General features: G+C 46.2%; 2 protein-coding genes and 1 long non-coding RNA gene across 5 annotated transcripts in view; 1 reads left to right on the top strand and 2 right to left on the bottom strand.

Moving 5' to 3' along the window:
* The window catches only part of DIP2A (disco interacting protein 2 homolog A), a 98,501-nt gene extending 88,198 nt beyond the window's left edge, over positions 1-10,303 (top strand). Inside the window, exons 33-39 of one of the 2 annotated variants that reach the window (XM_042874389.1) lie at positions 1,080-1,109; positions 2,295-2,356; positions 3,975-4,032; positions 4,482-4,556; positions 5,188-5,362; positions 7,513-7,636; positions 8,336-10,303. In XM_042874389.1, the coding sequence (XP_042730323.1) occupies positions 1,080-1,109; positions 2,295-2,356; positions 3,975-4,032; positions 4,482-4,556; positions 5,188-5,362; positions 7,513-7,636; positions 8,336-8,588 (777 nt within the window). In that variant the 3' untranslated portion in view covers positions 8,589-10,303. The remainder of the gene's footprint in view (positions 1-1,079; positions 1,110-2,294; positions 2,357-3,974; positions 4,033-4,481; positions 4,557-5,187; positions 5,363-7,512; positions 7,637-8,335) is intronic. The other variant, XM_042874390.1, reaches the window with a different exon arrangement.
* A 2,996-nt stretch (positions 10,304-13,299) lies between these two features.
* On the bottom strand, positions 13,300-15,964 carry S100B (S100 calcium binding protein B). Of its 2 annotated transcripts, none has more exons than XM_042874731.1 (3): positions 15,857-15,964; positions 14,418-14,570; positions 13,300-14,197 (listed from the first exon to the last, which is right to left on the bottom strand). In XM_042874731.1, the coding sequence occupies exons 2-3, from the start codon at positions 14,553-14,555 to the stop codon at positions 14,057-14,059; spliced, it is 279 nt and encodes a 92-aa protein (XP_042730665.1). In that variant the 5' UTR covers positions 14,556-14,570; positions 15,857-15,964; the 3' UTR covers positions 13,300-14,056. The 2 variants fall into 2 exon arrangements, with proteins under 2 accessions (XP_042730665.1, XP_042730664.1); XM_042874730.1 differs by lacking the exon at positions 15,857-15,964 and adding an exon at positions 14,706-15,569.
* Positions 15,965-16,682: 718 nt separating this feature from the next.
* On the bottom strand, positions 16,683-17,521 carry LOC122181886. The gene is made up of 3 exons (XR_006179615.1): positions 17,436-17,521; positions 16,997-17,029; positions 16,683-16,792 (listed from the first exon to the last, which is right to left on the bottom strand). It is a non-coding gene; the product is annotated as an uncharacterized LOC122181886 (long non-coding RNA).
* Between the last annotated feature and the right edge of the window lie 324 nt (positions 17,522-17,845).

Genomic DNA, 17,845 nt, shown 5'->3' with positions numbered 1-17,845 from the left:
GGAATATAGATGAAATTAAGAACTGCATGCAGAAAGGATTCTAAATGCCTTGAACAGAACATATCAGATGCCAGGGGTCAAAGCATAACTTTCTGAATGTCCTGTCTGAAAAAGAGTTTCTAAAAAAAAGCATTGTGGCTATTTGTTGTTCGGACTCTGCAGACTAAATAGAAAGAGATCACTGTAGGGCCAGTTAAGAGCTTCCTCTGCATTCCAGCTTGGAGGCATGTACCTATGAAACTGATCCAGGAGCACCTTTCGGAATCTAAAAGACAGTTCTTTAAAAAAAAAAAATTAAAAAAAAAAAAAAACAAAAAAAAAAAAACCAAAAAATAAAAGAGCCCTGTTGGCAGATAAAGAACAGCATCTGGTAATCACAAGCAGAGAACTGTGATTCTTCAGCCTCTTTTTATGGTAGAACACTCTGCTTCTGCTTCATGCTGGTTGCTGGTTTGTTTTTTAAGTTTTTCCTGCAGAAGAATAATGGAGGAAAATCACAAGGAGTGTGGGGCTGCCAGGCATTTCAGCTTGCTCCTTATTTTATACTTTTGTATCTTTGTCTTTCATTCTTGGATGTTCTCTTAGTTTCTTTCCCCTCTTTTTCTTCTTATTCTAAAGTGATAACTGTACCAGATATTTTTCTATTGGTGAATTTGAATGAATAGATTGATAGCCAAAGTCGTTGGGTATTTGCACAAATTGGCTTGCAAATGAATAGGTAACACCTTCCAACTTCACTGGACTGGTATTTCTGCAGTTATTAGCACTGTTTAGATATGTTCAGGTGCAGGAGGGGTTAGTGATAAAACAGCAGGTGTTACGTATGCTCTGCCTGAAATTTCTCATTTATTTACCAGGACTGCATGTTTCCCAGTGAACCACTTTAAATGCCAGGCTCTTAAGTAACCTGAAAGGAAAATTTTCTCCTCATTCTAAAACAGTATGAGTTTTGTTTTCTGTCTTACTGTGTGTATCTTATGTCTCCAGTGCCTCTTTGTTTGTATTTTCTTTTTTCCCTTTCTCTCCTTTTCACACACTTTGATGGCCTCTGTTACTTCTGTTTGTGGTCCCACTGTCAGCCAAACAGGCTGGGCAAGCTGGCTGAACAGGTATAGTGATGCATGTATGTGCCTGTAACGTCCTAAAGTCATTCTGGTCCAGTAGCATTACTCTGCGTAGAACGTGTCCTGTTGGAGGGAATTTTGATCCAGCTGTTTCCTTCTGAAGAAGTTCAGTGCGTGTTGTGTTTGTTGTTGTTATTTTTTCATAAAAACACGTGCAGCTGAAGCACATAACCTCATTCTCAAGTAATACTGAGATACAGCAAGGATTGGTGTTAATGAGTGATGTCTTCCTGAAGATAAAGACCGTTATCTGACAGTTTAGCAGTGCTGCAGCAGGTGAAGGGGATGGCATTATAAAGACGTTGTTGCTGTTTCCCAACACCATGCTCTGGAGCTGAGGACAAAGCAGCCTCATTTTAAAACACTTACAAAATGAGAAGCTATGTTGAATTTCCCTGCGCAGGGGAGAATAACCGCTGACCCCTGGGCTGCTTTTTGGATTAAATACACATTTCACAGTAGTTTCAAATTACCTTGAGGTTAAGCTATGATTGGAAGGGTGAGAGGGAACCCACTAACAAAAACAAGTTCCCTGTTCCCATGATGGGAAAAGGATTTGTTTTAGGAATCTGACCTCTCTTCAGAGTAGGTCAGAAGGTTTACCCCCTGGCTGCAGTAGATGTCTGCGTCTGTCCAGACTGTTACTTGAGGAATCTTGAGAAGATAGGGGGTAAAAGTGAGAGGTATGATTCACTTGAGTGTTTTTTCTTCAAAGCTAACAAAACTTACATGAAGTAGAACAGCCATGCTTTAAGAGAGAGATTATGTCTGCGTGGGTTTATGCATATATAGTGTGTCTGCTGTTGTTGTTGCTCGTCTAAAGAGGAGATGATTAACAAAATTTTGTAAACTTGAAGAGTTAGCTGTATAAATACATGCTTGGTCTATGTGTTCATTTACTGATTTCTTTGATAAATTTACTAATTTGTGTTCTAAAATGCATTTCTGTTGAACGCATTTCTGAAATGGAGACATAATTCCATTAAACATCAGTGTTTTCTGGCAGTCGCTCCAGAGGGGGAATATTTTTACTGTGTTTTTGGTAAATTAGGGCAGTACTTGATAAATGTCACTAAAGGGGGAGAGGATTTTGTGGATTTACTTGTCTGTGAAAATGAAAACAGAATTTTCTGGCTTATTTTCAATTTGTTACTTCCTTTGTATTCTTAGGGAACAGCAGGACCAGATCCAACAACAGTCTATGTAGATATGAGAGCACTTCGACATGACAGGTATGGATTGTGTTATGCTAAAACATTAACCATTAAATGATTGTAGAAAAGAAAAATCATCCATGTGGTAATAACCCTGGTTTGTTGAAATGTCCTTGGCAACAGCTAATCCCTCATCACTGAATTAAAAGGAACCTCCATCCTAGCAAATCCTGTGTGTTAGAAGTGGTCTGGCATTTCCTCCACATCATCGCTTGTTTTGCTCTTCCTTTCTAGACCCCCATTGAAATGACTGACTGTTCAGGCTCTTTAGCTGTTACTTATGTAATAATACTGCCAGCAAAAGGTGACTTGCCAGCTGTCTGGTTAGTGACAGAACTGCAGGAAGAGTTGGCTGGCAGGATTAGAGGATGTTCCTCGTGCAACTCGATGCTCGAAGCAGGGTAACCTTCAAGGCTTCATCAGGTTACTGAAGAGCAGGGCCAGTTCAGTTTGAAAAATCTCCAAGGATGAGGATCTGTCTGTACTCTGTTCATACTCTTGTTCATGTCTTGAGGATGGCACCCAGATCTTGAGATGAATTTCTTACTCTTATTTCTCTTCTTATATCTTTTGTCCCTGGCCTCTTCTGATAGCATACAACTCAGAGTAATCTGGCATCATTTTCTCTGTAATTATCATTTAAATAACGCAAAAGTACCCCTAGCTTCCCCCCCAGACTTTTTTTTCTACAGGCCACCCATTCAGGCATCATCTGGAAACTTGCTGAGGATAAGCTCTATCAGTTCTAATCTGTAGTCATTATCTTTGTATTATCTTCATCTTTTAGTTAACTTTGTTCATATAACTGCTGGCAGTATCAAGTTCAGCCTGTAATTTTAATAGTGTTTGTACATCTATGTATTTGTTTCTGTACTTATTTTAACACTTATATATCAACAGTTGGTGTGTTGGCTTTAATTGTTTTCATATTGATAATGTTCAGTCAGTGATGTTAACTGGCAGTTTTTTTTTTTTTACGGTGTCTCTATTTTTTGATGCTTAGATCTTAGCTGCTGAAGACATGTCATCAACCTGATTTGGCATTTAAATGCAGTTCAGCCATAGTCTCAATGGTCCCCTTGTATAAGTTAATGCTAGCTAGTAAGTGTTGCACTAGTGTAATATTGCAGAATTGATAGCAGCCTCTTCTCTTGTACACTCCTCTTACTGCACTCAGTTTTTTCTCCTACTGCAACTCTGCTATCGTAAGTGATGCTACTAATGGACTGGGTAACTTCACTTCATTCTCTTTAGGCTGTTTGCTCTTCACTTTCTGTAGTTACTACCAACACTGCTATGATTCAGTGTGGCAAGCAGAGGTCCCAAAGAGCCCAATAAAGAAGATGAATGTGAAGTGCTGGTGGAACTGCAGCCTTAGAGTTTTGCTGGAATGAGTTACTCATCTCACTAGAGAGCTGAATTTCTGATTCTTAGAAGAAACGTCACACATAGGAATGCTGATAGTGAAGTATTGAAAACTGCTAAAAACTCTCAGCTGTTTTGTGCATAAGTGGCTGGCATCATTGTGGTTGTGTCAGTGCAGGATAGGACAACGCTGGATATACTGAAACATGTCTGTTTTCCTTCTATTTAAGTTAATGGATCTTTCTACAAATGCATTTTTTTATTTTCTCAGGGTACGTTTGGTAGAGAGAGGTTCTCCACACAGTTTACCACTTATGGAGTCTGGGAAGGTGAGAGTCAAAGCAATCTTCTTTCCTCACTACCCTTCTCTAGGTGGTGAACTGCTTCTCTGAGTACAGAATCTGTGCAATGATCGGCTGAATATGCTTCATTAATCACAGTATATCTAGGAGAGGCACTAGAGAGAGCATAGAATGAACAAGAGTTAAAATAAAGCAAGGCTTGAAAGTGAAGTAATATGATATGTTGCTTGCTGTGGCTGAGAAGATCACAGACCTTTTCATGGAAAGCATTTTTCAGGCATGAAAGATCTGCAGCTAAATACAAGCTGCAAAAATAGGTTAAAAGATGAAACAACTGAAAAGAGATGATTGATACCTATGGAAGAAAGAACTGCACAGACTGTTGACTTCTGTGGCTCTTCATTATTAACTTACCTTTCTTTTGATGAATTCAACTTTTGTTAACTTCAGTTTTAAACATTTGTTTCCTGCTGAAGATCCTTCCAGGGGTAAAAGTCATCATAGCACACACAGAAACGAAGGGGCCTCTGGGAGACTCACATTTAGGAGAGGTAAGTTGTGATACGTTGTGCTTTGTTTATCAGCAGTGATTTATATCATATTTGATAAATGCATGTCTTATTTGGACTGCCAAAGACACCTTAATGTGGCAAGGAAATGAACTGAGCAGAGAGCTGGAACTTGATATGCTTCTGTGAATATCCACATGGCTTTCTCCCTCTTTTGCAAAAATGTTACATGCTGGGACCAGATGATATTAGCTAACTGGTTTGTGTCTGATTGGTAGCTACAGGAGGCAGTGGATACCTCGTTATCATTATAGCTCTGCCAGTGGATAGTAGCGATGAGGTTTACTGCTTGGTTTCATCAGTTTTCATATACATTTGGATTTGTGTGTACTAAGATACCAATCTTCTAAGAGATGATTGCAGGTTAACAGGTGTCCCTTTTCAGTATGTCAAATGCCAAGTTCATTTTTCATCTTTACCTTCTCCAATGACATGTATATAAAACTCATTTTTACTCCATTTTTTTTCATGGTAATTTTCTATGAAGCAGAAATTAATTAATAAGGCAACATCCTGACATTTAAATCAAAAATGAAGCTGCTCGAGTCTGGCAAAACCACCTCTGTTAATTTTGGAATAGCTCCCCTACATTCATGGGTTTTTAATCCTGTAGATATGGGTGAGCAGCCCGCACAATGCTGCTGGTTACTACACAGTGTATGGAGAAGAAGCGCTGCACGCCGACCACTTCACTGCGCGCCTGAGTTTCGGAGACACTCAGACCTTATGGGCACGGACTGGGTACCTGGGCTTCCTGCGCAGAACTGAGCTGACTGATGCTAGTGGAGGTGAGAAAGAGCAAATGGACTTACAGAAGCCTGTTGGCTCCTTCCTGGAGAAGCTGAGCTAGCTAAGCTGTCCCGCAGGTTCATTCTGATCTCCAAAAGAGAGTAGTGCTGAATATGACAAGAATTCTTACTCTGCATATATTTGTTGATTATAATGATACCAGGTAATCATGCAGAGTGAGGCAATCATAATGCCCTACTGATTTAGAAAGCAGGATCTTCATTTATTTTCACTCAGCCAAAGTAATATGGGCACATTTAATAGCAGCATGAGAGTCTTTCTACTTAATTTTTCTCTGAACCTCCTTCCCTACAGGCAGAATTTGCTATTTCAGTGCTAATCCAGAGAATACTAATCATGCTAATTCATTCAGCAGCTTTAGTACATGCACAAATACCAGCCATTTCCCAGCCTTAGTGAAATAAGAGGTCTGGAAGAGTAACCTCCACACAATTTTTCCAGTATAGAAAGTAAGGTGTTCACTTAGCCTTTTTTTTCCAGTTTAAACCACAGTGTCTAATTTTGAGAGAAGTACACAAGTAGAAGAAAAACTGCTCTATTTTCTTCTTAAACAAAATTTCTTCTGATTATCGGGCATTAAAAAGAGGCAGTATTTAAACATCTTAAGAAAAAGAGTGTCAACATCAGTAGTGTCCGTCCCACTCATCGATGCCACTGGATACGTAGCTGTAGGGTTCACAGACACCATGTACACTTCCTGTAATCACTCATGGTAGAAGACAGAATAATAGGTTTTTCCCCTTATGAGCAGAGATGTCTGTCTGGGCTGCCACGTGCATTGCCCTCCTCCGCTGTATGAGGGAGAAATGGTGATCAGGGAGGGCAATTTATTGAAGGCTCCAACTTTGGCCGAGGAGCTGCCCCGTCCTTTGCAATGGATACCAGGTTAGGGTTCAGAGCCCGTGATGTTGCTCTGTTATATCAGCCAGTAAGAAAAGGTCATTGTCCCATCCACTGTTCAGTCTCCCTGGGGTTCTTGAGTACAGAAGAGGTGTTGGTCTGATGAGAGAAGTCTCTGCAGCTCAGTAAATTCATTTCCTGTAGAGCACATTGAAGGGACATGGTCTCAAAATACGAGTGAGAGCTGACATGTGGAGTAGATCTGGGTCCCTGAAAAGGCTTCACTGTGTTATCTTCTCATTCCAAGCTGGTAGGTCTTGTTAAAAACCTTTAAAACAAGGTGCTGTAAGCTTTCCTTGCTTTCTTCCCTCTCAGTTTTCCTAGGGTAGTTATTTGAGCTCCTCCTGGGCACATTGTATTCATGCTTCAGTCTGCTTCCCAACAGCATACTGAGAGAGAATAGTTCCTCTGTCACTATTCAAAGTGAAATGGCTCCCTCTTCTTGAGAAAGCTAGTCATGGACAAAAATGGGAGTATGCAAGCAGACATTCAAAAAGAACAAGAAATTGAGGTGGTAAGGGTGCCTTACTACTGCACCATTTTGTGTTTTGTAGCTTCCTGAAAAATCATGTGTCAGAGATACTCTAGCTGTGAAACAATGTCAGTTGTCCTTAAATTTGTTAGCATTTGAGGGACCAGCTGTCATAAATTAACACACTGTCAGTAAGTATGCACGAAATATAGGGCTGCTTCCCAGCATGCTTTCTTAGTTACATGATTGAGCAGAATTCCAAAATAAGCACAGAGAATTTAAACTGAACACAGTTACAGAATGAACATAGCAGTATGTAGAGTATGTTCCATATTAATCCTCAGAGGGCTATGATTAAGAAATGGATAGGGTTGTTCTCTGCATTAACTTGAGCTGAGAACGTTGATAGCATAGAACAAGGGGAAAATTATAGAGGGAAATGAAAGGAGGAGAGAAGTTCTTTGGTAAGAATATTGGAACAAAAGGAACAATGGATTTTGATTATTTTTATGAACAGAGATTACATTATGTAAGAAAGAGGCAGAACTAGATGACCCAGAAATTCTTTTTAGTCTATTTTCTCTTGCTGAAAGTCAATGGACAGAAGTGCTAAATGACTTTGCAGTCCTCTTCTTTCCAAATAATAGAGCCCAAGGCATTTAACACTCTTGCTCCTAGGAAGCACCAAGAATGTCTTAGAACATTCTGATGTTCTTCTGATCTGCTGACATTTTCAATGTCTGTGCTCTATTGCAGAAAGGCATGATGCCCTGTATGTAGTGGGTTCTTTGGATGAAACACTGGAGCTCAGAGGAATGAGGTACCACCCCATTGATATAGAGACCTCTGTAATAAGAGCACATAAGAGCATTGCAGAATGGTAAGAGACACAGTTATTTTTCTGTATCCTTTTGTATCCTCCAGAGCAGGAGTCAATTTTTGCAGGACAGCGTGCCAGACTGAGAACTTGCAGAGTGAGCTCACCAAAACCTTGCTCAGAAAAAAGAGCAGTGAGAGAAACTAATCGATATAACACCCCTCCTACTCCACTCAAATAAATAAATAAGTAAAGCCCACACCTTTATCACAGTTTAAACATAATAGTCTGAAAGATGAAGAGATCCTCATGAATGGGAACGCTTCATGTTGCATTGTTGACTTCTCTGGTGGTTGGATCTTATAAATACATTCTCATTTCACACACCATTTGGCTGTAGGTCTTCTTCAGTCCCGAAGGAGACTGAAGGCTTTGTCTTCCCTTTAATAATACCTAGATATGTGTAAAAGTACATTAATGGTAAGCATGCACATACCAAATGTGAAATTTTAATGGTTCCTGTGTTTTGTACAGAGATGATAGAAAAACAATGGGCATAGAATATCCCAAGGAGTTACAGCCTTGATATCTCTTGATTTATACATATTTTCTTCTTACTGCATGGATTTTTCCCATTAATTATACCGTTGAAGTCCATACATTAATTATTTGCAGTGAGTCTGTTTTTGAGAGCTTCCTTTGAGTGAAGTTTGTTGGTTTGTTTTGTTTTTCTCAACATTAACATTTTTATTATGCCAACAGCGCTGTATTTACATGGACCAATTTGCTTGTGGTGGTTGTGGAGTTAGAAGGCTCAGAACAAGAAGCCTTGGACCTGGTTGCACTGGTAACAAACGTGGTTCTGGAGGAGCATTATCTGATAGTAGGTGTTGTAGTCATCGTGGACCCAGGAGTTATTCCTATCAATTCCCGTGGCGAAAAACAACGAATGCACTTGAGAGACGGATTTTTAGCTGACCAGTTGGATCCTATTTATGTTGCCTACAACATGTGAAAGAAAGGAAATGGCATCAAGGCTAAAGCACCAAAATGTAGATACTGTCTGAATAGCATTTGAATTGATATGTTATGTTTTTAAAACCGTTGAAGAACTTAGAAAAATGGAGATATTAATCTTCACAGACCTTCATCTCTCAGATTGTGTTTGCTTTCGTAAATCCATTATAACAGTTATTGCTGTATTAGAATTTACTGGAATTCTTGAAGGAAGCTTATTAGAACTGTCATGGACCAATTTTTTTGTTGGTTTTGGTTTTTTTTTTACAATAATTGTGAATGTCAGTACTTGATGCACTGCATAAAAGGACATAAGGCAGGGTGGGGAGCAAACACCAGCTGTGACTCTTGGAAATAATAGGGAAAGTTGTTAGTAACCAGTTTGAGTTACCCCTACATGTGATTGTTTGCAATATATTGGCAGTATCTGGGTTGGGGCATAACTTTTAAGACTGCACACATCTTTAACATTTTCTCTACTGTACTGAAAGGAATTTTGCACATATCTGAGGTTTAAAAATGCAGCCTTTGTATTTTACATCACTGACTCATCCTTATTCAGAACAAATTAATTCCAGTCTCGGATTCAATGTAACAATTATGCTGCTGCTCAGCTTTTTTGTACCAAGCAAAAACAAATACTGCATCTGTAACAAGGTTACTTAGTGTGCCATGCTGAACTCTGTAATGCTATAAACTTTATAATAAAATATTAAATTAATACTCAACTGTTTGATGCGGGAGCGTTCACTGCTCTTGCTCTCATAACTTCATGTTAAAGTTACCTGTTTTAATAGCTCTAGCTGTTAATTACTGCCCTGCATAACACCAAGTCTTTAAAAACTCATTCCAAAGCCAATAGTCTGAATCATTTGTAGAAATGTTTACAAAGCATGACCTTACAATGTGGTTTCCATTAATATCCTTTGCTGAAATGTACAATGGTGATTCTTTTTTCCACCGTGAAAAGAATACTCAGTGTTAGTTAGGTGGATCTTTTTGGTTACAATTCATCTTTTTAGTTGTATTTAGGCAGACGTTTTGCTCCAGCTGCAACAGCCAGGTGGCATAGACACACTTGGCTAAAAAAGGCTTTGAAGTTTCTGCCTGATCTAGTACTGCAGTGAACCTAACTCAGAAAGAGAATGTGAAATTATTCAAATACTTGCTGCATTTGAGGGTAAGAACGAGAGTAGCAAATAATTATTTTTATAAAGTTAATAAAGTTTGAGCTCCGTTAATTTTTTTTTTTTAATATAATGCGCGAGTTTGGCAAAAGAGCCAGGTTTTTCTGCAAGGCAATTCTGCCTGGATCAGTGCCTAAGAAAGATGGATGTTAGTCTCCTGATAAGAGAACATCTAATGAGTTGACGAATGAACAGTAAATCTCCAACGGAAAGCTTTCATATACAGTAGTTCTTTGCCCTCGTGATGTTTGACTGTGGTGTATAATACAGCTGCATATGATTACTGTAATTATGTACAGAACCTGTGTAACTTATTGTCTAAGTACAGCAACCTTTAGCAGTGAGCAATCCCTGTGACACAACAGCTGGCAAAGAGGAAGAACTACTTAACCCCAATTTTAATGTCGTAGTTTTTTAGCAGATAAAGCATTGTAAGATTTTTGTATTGATATGGTTGACAGTGAGACAAGTTGCCTTGTAAGATTTAAAACAAAAGCACATTAAACATTTCAAAACAGCTCTTGAACATCTGACTTTATGAATGTTGGCTGCTGGATCAAAAACTAATTTCTTTACAGTACACAGTGTTCACTTGTATTTTGAGCAGTTCAGTGCTTGAATGCCCTGGTGGTTACGGTACAGTGGGTAAGGCCAGGTAAATGTTCTGGTTGCAACATCTGTTGGAGGGAATAAACTGAAGTCAGATCGCTCTCTGAAATGCTGCCACTTTCTTCTGAAGTGTATTTTTCAGCTTGAGGGAGCAAAAATAGGCTTCCACATCCTTTAGAGCATCAGGAGGGAAGAGTACACTGCAGCCTCATTAATGGATTCTCATGTGAGCATGTACCGGTCTGTCTAGATGGTGTAGATGGTGTTCCTTCTGCTGGAGATCAGCTGCAACGCTCAGCTTGGTGTCATCAGCAAACTTTGTGAAGGTACACTCAATCCCACTTCTTTGTTGCTGTTAAAGAGCAGTGGTCCCAAGACCAATCCTGGGGGACACCAACTGTGACCAGCCTCTATGCAGACAGAGCTGTTGACAACAATTCTTTGGCTACAAACATCCAATTCTTTATCCACTGAATAGTCCAGCCTTCAAATCCTCCAATGTAGAGATAAGGCTGTGGTGTGGGACCACACAAAAGGCCTTGCACAAGTCCAGGTAGACAGCATCGGTTGCCTTTCCTTTGTCCACCGAAGCCATCACTCCATCATAGAAGGCCACCAGATGGTTCAGGCATGATCTGCCCTTGTTGAAGACACAATGGCTGTCTCTGATCACCTCTGCGTCTTGCATGTGTCTTAACATCTCTTCCAGGAATATCTTCCATGATCTTCCCAGATAAGACACAAAGGTGAGGCTCATCAACCTGTAGTTCCCTGGGTCTTCCTTTCCTGAGAATGGAAGTGATGTTTCTCTTTTTCCAGTCACTGGGAACTTCACCTAACAGCCATGATTTTTTTAATATGATGAAGAGCAACTTGCCAACCACATCAGGCAGTTCTTTCAGAACACTGGGACGCGTGTCATCTGTCCCAATTTGAATATTCCAGAGTGAAAAGTAATGGCATCATTTTGAATTAGGAAAATATAACTTAGTAGAACCATAATATAGCGCATATGCACCAAAGCTGCCCCTTGCTGTCACTTCTCTTGTGTTGAAAGTTTGAGTCTGTTAAATATTTCAGCCCCCTCCTGCTGTGTTTTCTCCTTCTGCTTCACTTTTAGTATTGCTGGCAAGTAGTTCATATTTCAAAAGGGTGCTTAACATGAAGAAACTATCTGTTGGTGCCCTTTCTGGTGGGAAATCCCTTTGTATCCTCTTCTGTAAGGTGTCAGAAACATCCTGTGTGCACAGCTAGTATCACACTGGGCTTTCATGCTCACGGTGCCTCCACATAGCTCCTTGTTAACAAACTACCCTTTCCACGGAGAGTCACTCCATCAGTGATGAATGTGGAGCTTTTGAGCCCTGCTGGGCTTGGTGCTATGCCAGATCAATCTAATCAGTGCTAGCTTCAAAAACTGCCAGTGAGGTAGTGCAACTGGACACACCTCAGGTATCCAGCAGGCTGGTCTGTTTACATTGGCAGGGATGGGGGCATAACAAAATAAAAATAAATGTGTTGGTCTGTCACATCAATTACCAGATGAATGACCTGTCACTGCCAGAGCTGTTTTTCTGCAGATCTGTTGCAGCCAGGTCTGGCACTTCTAAGTATCTCGCCTGGTCCGGATGGATGTTAGTGGATTGTGTGGATCCTTGGAGCCTCCTTCAGCCCTGCTGTGATGTCTGCCTTCTGCAGTTCTGACAACCCTCCCCATCAGCCACAAACCTGAGGCATCTTCTGTGCTGCATACAGTGGATGCAGGAGCAGAGCTGTGCAGACCGGGTGGTGCTGAGGCCCGTGCCTGTGCAGTCTGTTTCTTTGCTTCAGAAGAGCTCTGCGTTGCTCTGCAGGAGAGGTGTGCTGCACTGATAACTACCAGGGGACCTAACTTGAAGGAAGATAACGCCATTTTCCTCCTCTCTGACAAGAAGTACCAGTTTCTTCTTGTGCAAGGTGAGTCCCCTGTGCATTTCCAGCAGTGGTGGATCATTCTAACTGCCAGAAATGTGTGTGGAGACGTATAGTTTCACTCCTGCTCTTGCTCTCATTGTTGGCCAGGGGACAAGGCAGCCTGCTCTGGTGCTGCGCTGCAGTTCTCAGCTACCACAGTGCTGTACTGAGCCACTGAATGGACTGTCTTAGGGAAGGGCTCCTCATCCATATGCCACACTGGCAACCCTCACAAAAAGGTGGGTGCCAGAGCCTCACCTGCAAAGCCTTCTGCTGGAGCGTGAGACCCCTCTGATGAACTTGGGTTCAGGCTTAAGACAGGGTTGTGACTGTTAAAGCTGGTAAAGCTGCCCTCACCGTGGGATGCTCTAGGACAGTCAGTCCTCATTCATTGTCCCCTCATGTCCTCAGGTCCATCTGTACAAGTGGTGGACATGACTGAAAGTGAGCAGTACAAGGAAATGATGTCAGGCACGTAATGGAAGTAACTTGGATGCGCACTACCTTAGGATAGCAAAACCTTTTCAGTTCTTGATGGAGCACAAGATACTGTCTTTCTCGTATGCATGTCTCTGCTTGACCATCCTCTGCCACTGCTTGGGGAGGCAAATTAGAATAATAAGATGATCCCTGTCAAAAACTAGGTTATTTTGTTCACTGAATCATTACAAAGTAAAAACAACATAATCCACAGCCCTCTCTACTGTGAATTTGTAGTGGAGATGCTGCTGTGTTGTTCCTAGCCATGAATGCCCCACTCACAGTCATGCCTGATCCAGATGGCAAATGCAGACTGATAGAAGACAGGAGCTGAAAGAGAACCCTAGGCAAATGAACCTGCTGCCAGTGTGAACTGCAGTGGTGCTCCGAGGCTGTATTCCTCAACCTTTGACAACTCAGGGCAAGCACAAGGTGTACAAAGCCTGGGAATAAAAGGACGCATTTTTCACCAGAGCCCAATTAATGACCCAAAGACCAGACCAACATTTTATTCTCATTGTTTCCACACGCTCTGAAGGCTGCAGCTGATCACGTATGGATTTTCCCCTTCCTTCTGGCTGAGCCTGTAGAGCTTGCCAATGCATGCCTCAGGCCCAGCCCAGGAGCCTCCTATGCTTTCACTTCCAGTTCTGCAGACAGCTACAAGCAGGAGGATTCATAGACAGGAGAAAAGCCTGAGCTGTTACATGGTTATGCTTTGCCTTTCAAGCCAGGAGTGTCTCGAGCAGGCAAGGACTGCATGGGCTCTGCTAAGTCTCCAGGGTTAGTAGCACGCACAGGGCAGTCAGAGCCCACAAAGGTCACAGGAGTCTTTCAGTGTAGCCCAATGGGCTCAGAGCCAGGCTTCTCTAGCCAGCCTCTCTGCATCACTCCCTGCCTCAACCCTTGAATTTTCCTTCTCCCTTTGCCAGCAACCTTGGGTTGCAGCAGCCACCTGCTTCCAGCCCCCTGCCTGTCCCTTGCATGCAGCAGCAGGGAGTGAGCTTGCGATGAGGCATTCATACACACAGCATCCCAGGTGGGCACTGTCCAAGAGGCTTTCCCAAGATGCATGGGCATTTCAGCTCACAAAGCTGCAGAGTTTAATAAGCTGCTTAAGTAGCACAAGCTTAACTTCACGGAGCTCCCAAGTGCATCCAGTCTTTTCCCAAGAGGAGTGGTGCTGCTCTGCATCTCTCCAGCATGAGTGGGAGCTGCTCAACTGCTTCTCACCAGCTCACTCATGCTCAAAGAACTCATGGCAAGCAGAGGTAACCATGACGATGAAGGCCACAAACTCCTGAAAGTCACACTCTGCATCCCCATCACTGTCCAGTGCCTCCATGACTTTGTCCACAGTCTCTTGGTCTTTGATCTCCTGAAAGAACAGAAACAGGTGTAAGCAGCATCTGCTTAACAGCAGCCCTACCAGGGCACCTTGAGGCCCACAGAGTAAGGCTATCACCCTCCCAGGGAAGGAAATTTCCCTAGTGTACAACCCAAGCCTCCAGCCCTGACACAGGCTTTGTCCAGCCACCACCTGCTCCTGGGGAGCTGGAGCCTGAGCCCAGGTGTGCTATGTAGGAGGCAATACTCACACCAAGGAAATGGGTTAATTCATTGTTAATGAGCTCCTTCAGCTCCGATTTCTTCAGCTTATGCTTGTCTCCTTCCTTCCCAGAGTACTGGTGGAAAGCATCGATGATGGCGATCATGGCCTTCTCCAGCTCAGACATGGTCACAGCACAGTCCTGAGGTCACAGGGGGGCAATGGGCACATCAACAGGGTTAGGCTGCAGTGATGCCTTCTGCTTGGTGAGCACCAGTACCCTGGGGCACCCTCCCACCCAACAGCGGTGCAGACAAGCTCTGCTAGCAGCTCTCACTTTGGGAAAGATCCCAGGATCTGTGGTTCTAAGAGGCCTTGGCTCTGTGAGTGCTCCAGATGAGCTGCAGCACAAGGAGTGGTGGCAGTGGGACAGGTGCATTCCCTGGAACCGACAGGCATTGTGTGCAGAGCGTAGGACAGAAAACTGGAAGGAGACAGGTGGCAAAACCCTGGAGGCTTCCTGCATTTCCTATAAGTGCTGAGCTAGCTGACAAGTGGGGCAGGGTCATCTGCTAAGCTTGTGTTGCCAGTGCTTTTGGGAAACCTGCATAGCAGAAATGGGCTGTGGGAAGCACAGAGCACCAGTCTGTGCCTGGGATGGGGCTTGAGCTCTGGCTCAGAGCTGCCATGCAGCTCCAGGCCGTGGAACTGCTACTCCTCCCCCAAGTCTCACTGTAGTTGAGCTGCATCTCAGCCCTGCTGCCTGGCACTCCCTATGGGAAAGAAATCCACTTTTGGATGACCCAAACCCTCAAGCCCCACTAATCAAAACGCAGCAGGAACTGGACTATCCTTGTGCTATGTTCTCAGCTGATGAAACACGCACTTAATCATGAATGTTGTCACCTCACCTATTCTTTTTTTTTCCTACTGCTCAATCCACTGCTCTACCTATTGGGATAGGAACAGGTGAGGGTGGGGGTGGAGGGAGGCACTTCAGAAAGGCTTTGCTTTCCCTTCCATTTCAGGTGCCCTTGCCTCTGTCTTTCTTGCCTGCAGGCCCATTTCCAAATGAATAGTCAGGGGGAAGTGAGCAGGATTCGATTTTGATAGGTGCCAATAGGAGAAAACAAGGGCAACTCCTCTGCCTTTCTTCCTCACGCATACGACCTGGAGACCAGTTCAGGACTACCAGTAACCGCAGCTTTTCCTGGAGATCTCACAAAAAGCCAGACCAAATACAACCTGACAGGGACGGATACAAGTGCATCTCCCCAGAAGCTGCTGAATGCACTGACGCTGGGGTTAAAAAACCCAACAGTTTGGTGGCCGGTCCTCGCTTAATTCATTCCGCGCGGGTAAATATCTGCCACGTCATCTCAGCTCTCCACCGGCCTCTGCAGTGAGTAAAGAGCTCAGCTCCGGAGCAGCCCCGCCCGCCCGTCGCCGGTTCCCCGTCCCCCATCCCCGAGCCCTCTCCCCTCTCACCTCCCTTGGCGATGCCCAGCGCTGCGGCTGCAGCCCTGCGGCAGACGGCCTTCTTATGCCTGTGGGCGTGGAGCCTCACCCGTGCCGCAGCGCCCGGCGCCAATGGCAAAGGGAGGCCGGGGCGTCCGGCAACGGGCTGAGCGGTGCGCAGCGGCACACAGACCTGCACTGACCCGCTGCCGACCCACGGCGGCCGTGGGAGCCGCTGCAGAGAAAGCCGCCGTTGGGGGGAACCAAACCCCGGGCGTTCAGCAGCGCGGTGCCGGAGCGTGGCCGTGCCGCAGTTCCGCCCGCACGGAGGCATTGAGCAGCAAGCAGCGGCGCTGCACGGCGATCCCACCCGTGGGCCGAGGGCTCCGCAGAGCCCGGGGGCCGCGCGGCCGCTCCGTTCCGTGCGCGTAACCGAGGGGACGGCGCCCGTCGCGGGCCGTGCCCTCGCGGAGCGGCTGCCCGTGTGCCGGGGCAGCCCCCGTAACGCCGACGCTCCGTCCGTCTCCTCGCGCCCGGACGAGCAGCGGCAGTGCCCTGCGGTGCGCACGGCCGGCACGGCGCGGAGACCCTTCGCCACACACAAAGACCACAGAGCCACCGAGAGGACTTTTTTATTGCCGACCTCAACCCGAGCCCGAGCTGCTGTTTCCGGCAGAGGTGCTGCCACATGTGGCGGGTGGGAGACCCCGGCGGCAGCGCGGCTACCGGGTAGCCGAGGGACGAAGACGGACCCGTGCCATGGACGGCTGCCGACGGGGCTCAGCGCCTAGTGGGGGTGGCCGTGCGGGTGGCCGTGCGGGCCCGGCGGAGGCGGATGGGGGCCCGGCAGGTGCAGATGGGGGCGCGGCAGGTGGGGGCCGGGTGGGTGATGATGCCCTGGAGGACCGTGCGGTGGACCTCCGTGCCCGGGCCCTCCGTGCGGCGGCGGCGGCCCTCCGTGCGGCCCTGCAGGAAGAGGTGCGCGTCAGGGCTGCGGAACGGCCACGCGGCTCTGCTGGAGCTGTAGTGCCCCGGCTGCCGGGGGAGGCTCCTGGCCCCCGGCACGACCGGGCTTGCGGCTTGCGGGCGGCGGCAGGGGACGTGGGCAGGGAGCGGCCTGGCAGCGCAGGCACCCCCAGGGCTGCCCAAGCCCTACCCACGGGCACTTACCTGGGTGTGGGGCTGACATCTCACAGCAGAGACCTGCAAGGGAAGCAGGGACCGCGCTGTCAGTGCTGCCCGCCGTGCACGGCCCTCGTGCCTGGCATCCCCGTGGCCCCAGGCCTCCAGCCCAGCCGTGGCCCCGTGTGCCCGGGTACGAGGAGTGCCACCCACACGTGTCCCACACGCGTCCCCACGGACATCCCGACCCATCTGGGCACCCCGGGAGCAGCCACCCTCACCTCTGCGCTCTCGGCACAGCTCAGGCTCGTGCTTTCCCTCGCTGATGCCGAGAACCCAACCCTTGCCTAACGCACCCCCTCCGGGCGGCGAGGAACAGCCGAGCCCAGCGCCCAGCCCACGTCCTCGGGGCCGCGCGGCTCCAGGACTCCGTGCCCCGCCACAGCCCACCCTGCTGCCCCGCTGGCCTCTGCCGCTCAACACCTACAGAACCGACAGCACAGCAAACCCAGCGTCGTCCTCACGCAGCACACAGGCTGTCGAGGCCGGCCTCGGGCACCGCTTATATGTAGGGCCCTGCCGTGCCACGGGCGGCGCCGGCCCATAAACACGGCGATGGTTTTATGGGTGCCATCACCATGGGGACGCCCAACAGACAGCCGGCGCACCCAGCGCAGCGCACAAAGGTCTGCAGCCCTCGCCGGGCGCGGTGGGGATGGGTGGTGGCTCCTCCGCCGGCACCGCCTGATCCCTGGGGTCAGGGTGAGGGTGGGTCAGACGCAGCGCATCCGGCAGGAAAAGGGGCCACGGACAGGTTCCTTCACACCCACTGTGCAAACCTTTGGTGGATGCAGCTGTGTGGCCGGGGATGCTCTACTGGCTTTTGTCATCTGATGC

This window comes from Lagopus leucura, unplaced genomic scaffold (assembly GCF_019238085.1).
Source record: "Lagopus leucura isolate 7727_CA_CO unplaced genomic scaffold, USGS_WTPT01 Super-Scaffold_100012, whole genome shotgun sequence".
In the NCBI taxonomy this organism is placed as follows: domain Eukaryota; kingdom Metazoa; phylum Chordata; class Aves; order Galliformes; family Phasianidae; genus Lagopus; species Lagopus leucura.
This window is presented reverse-complemented; position numbering and strand designations above follow the sequence as displayed.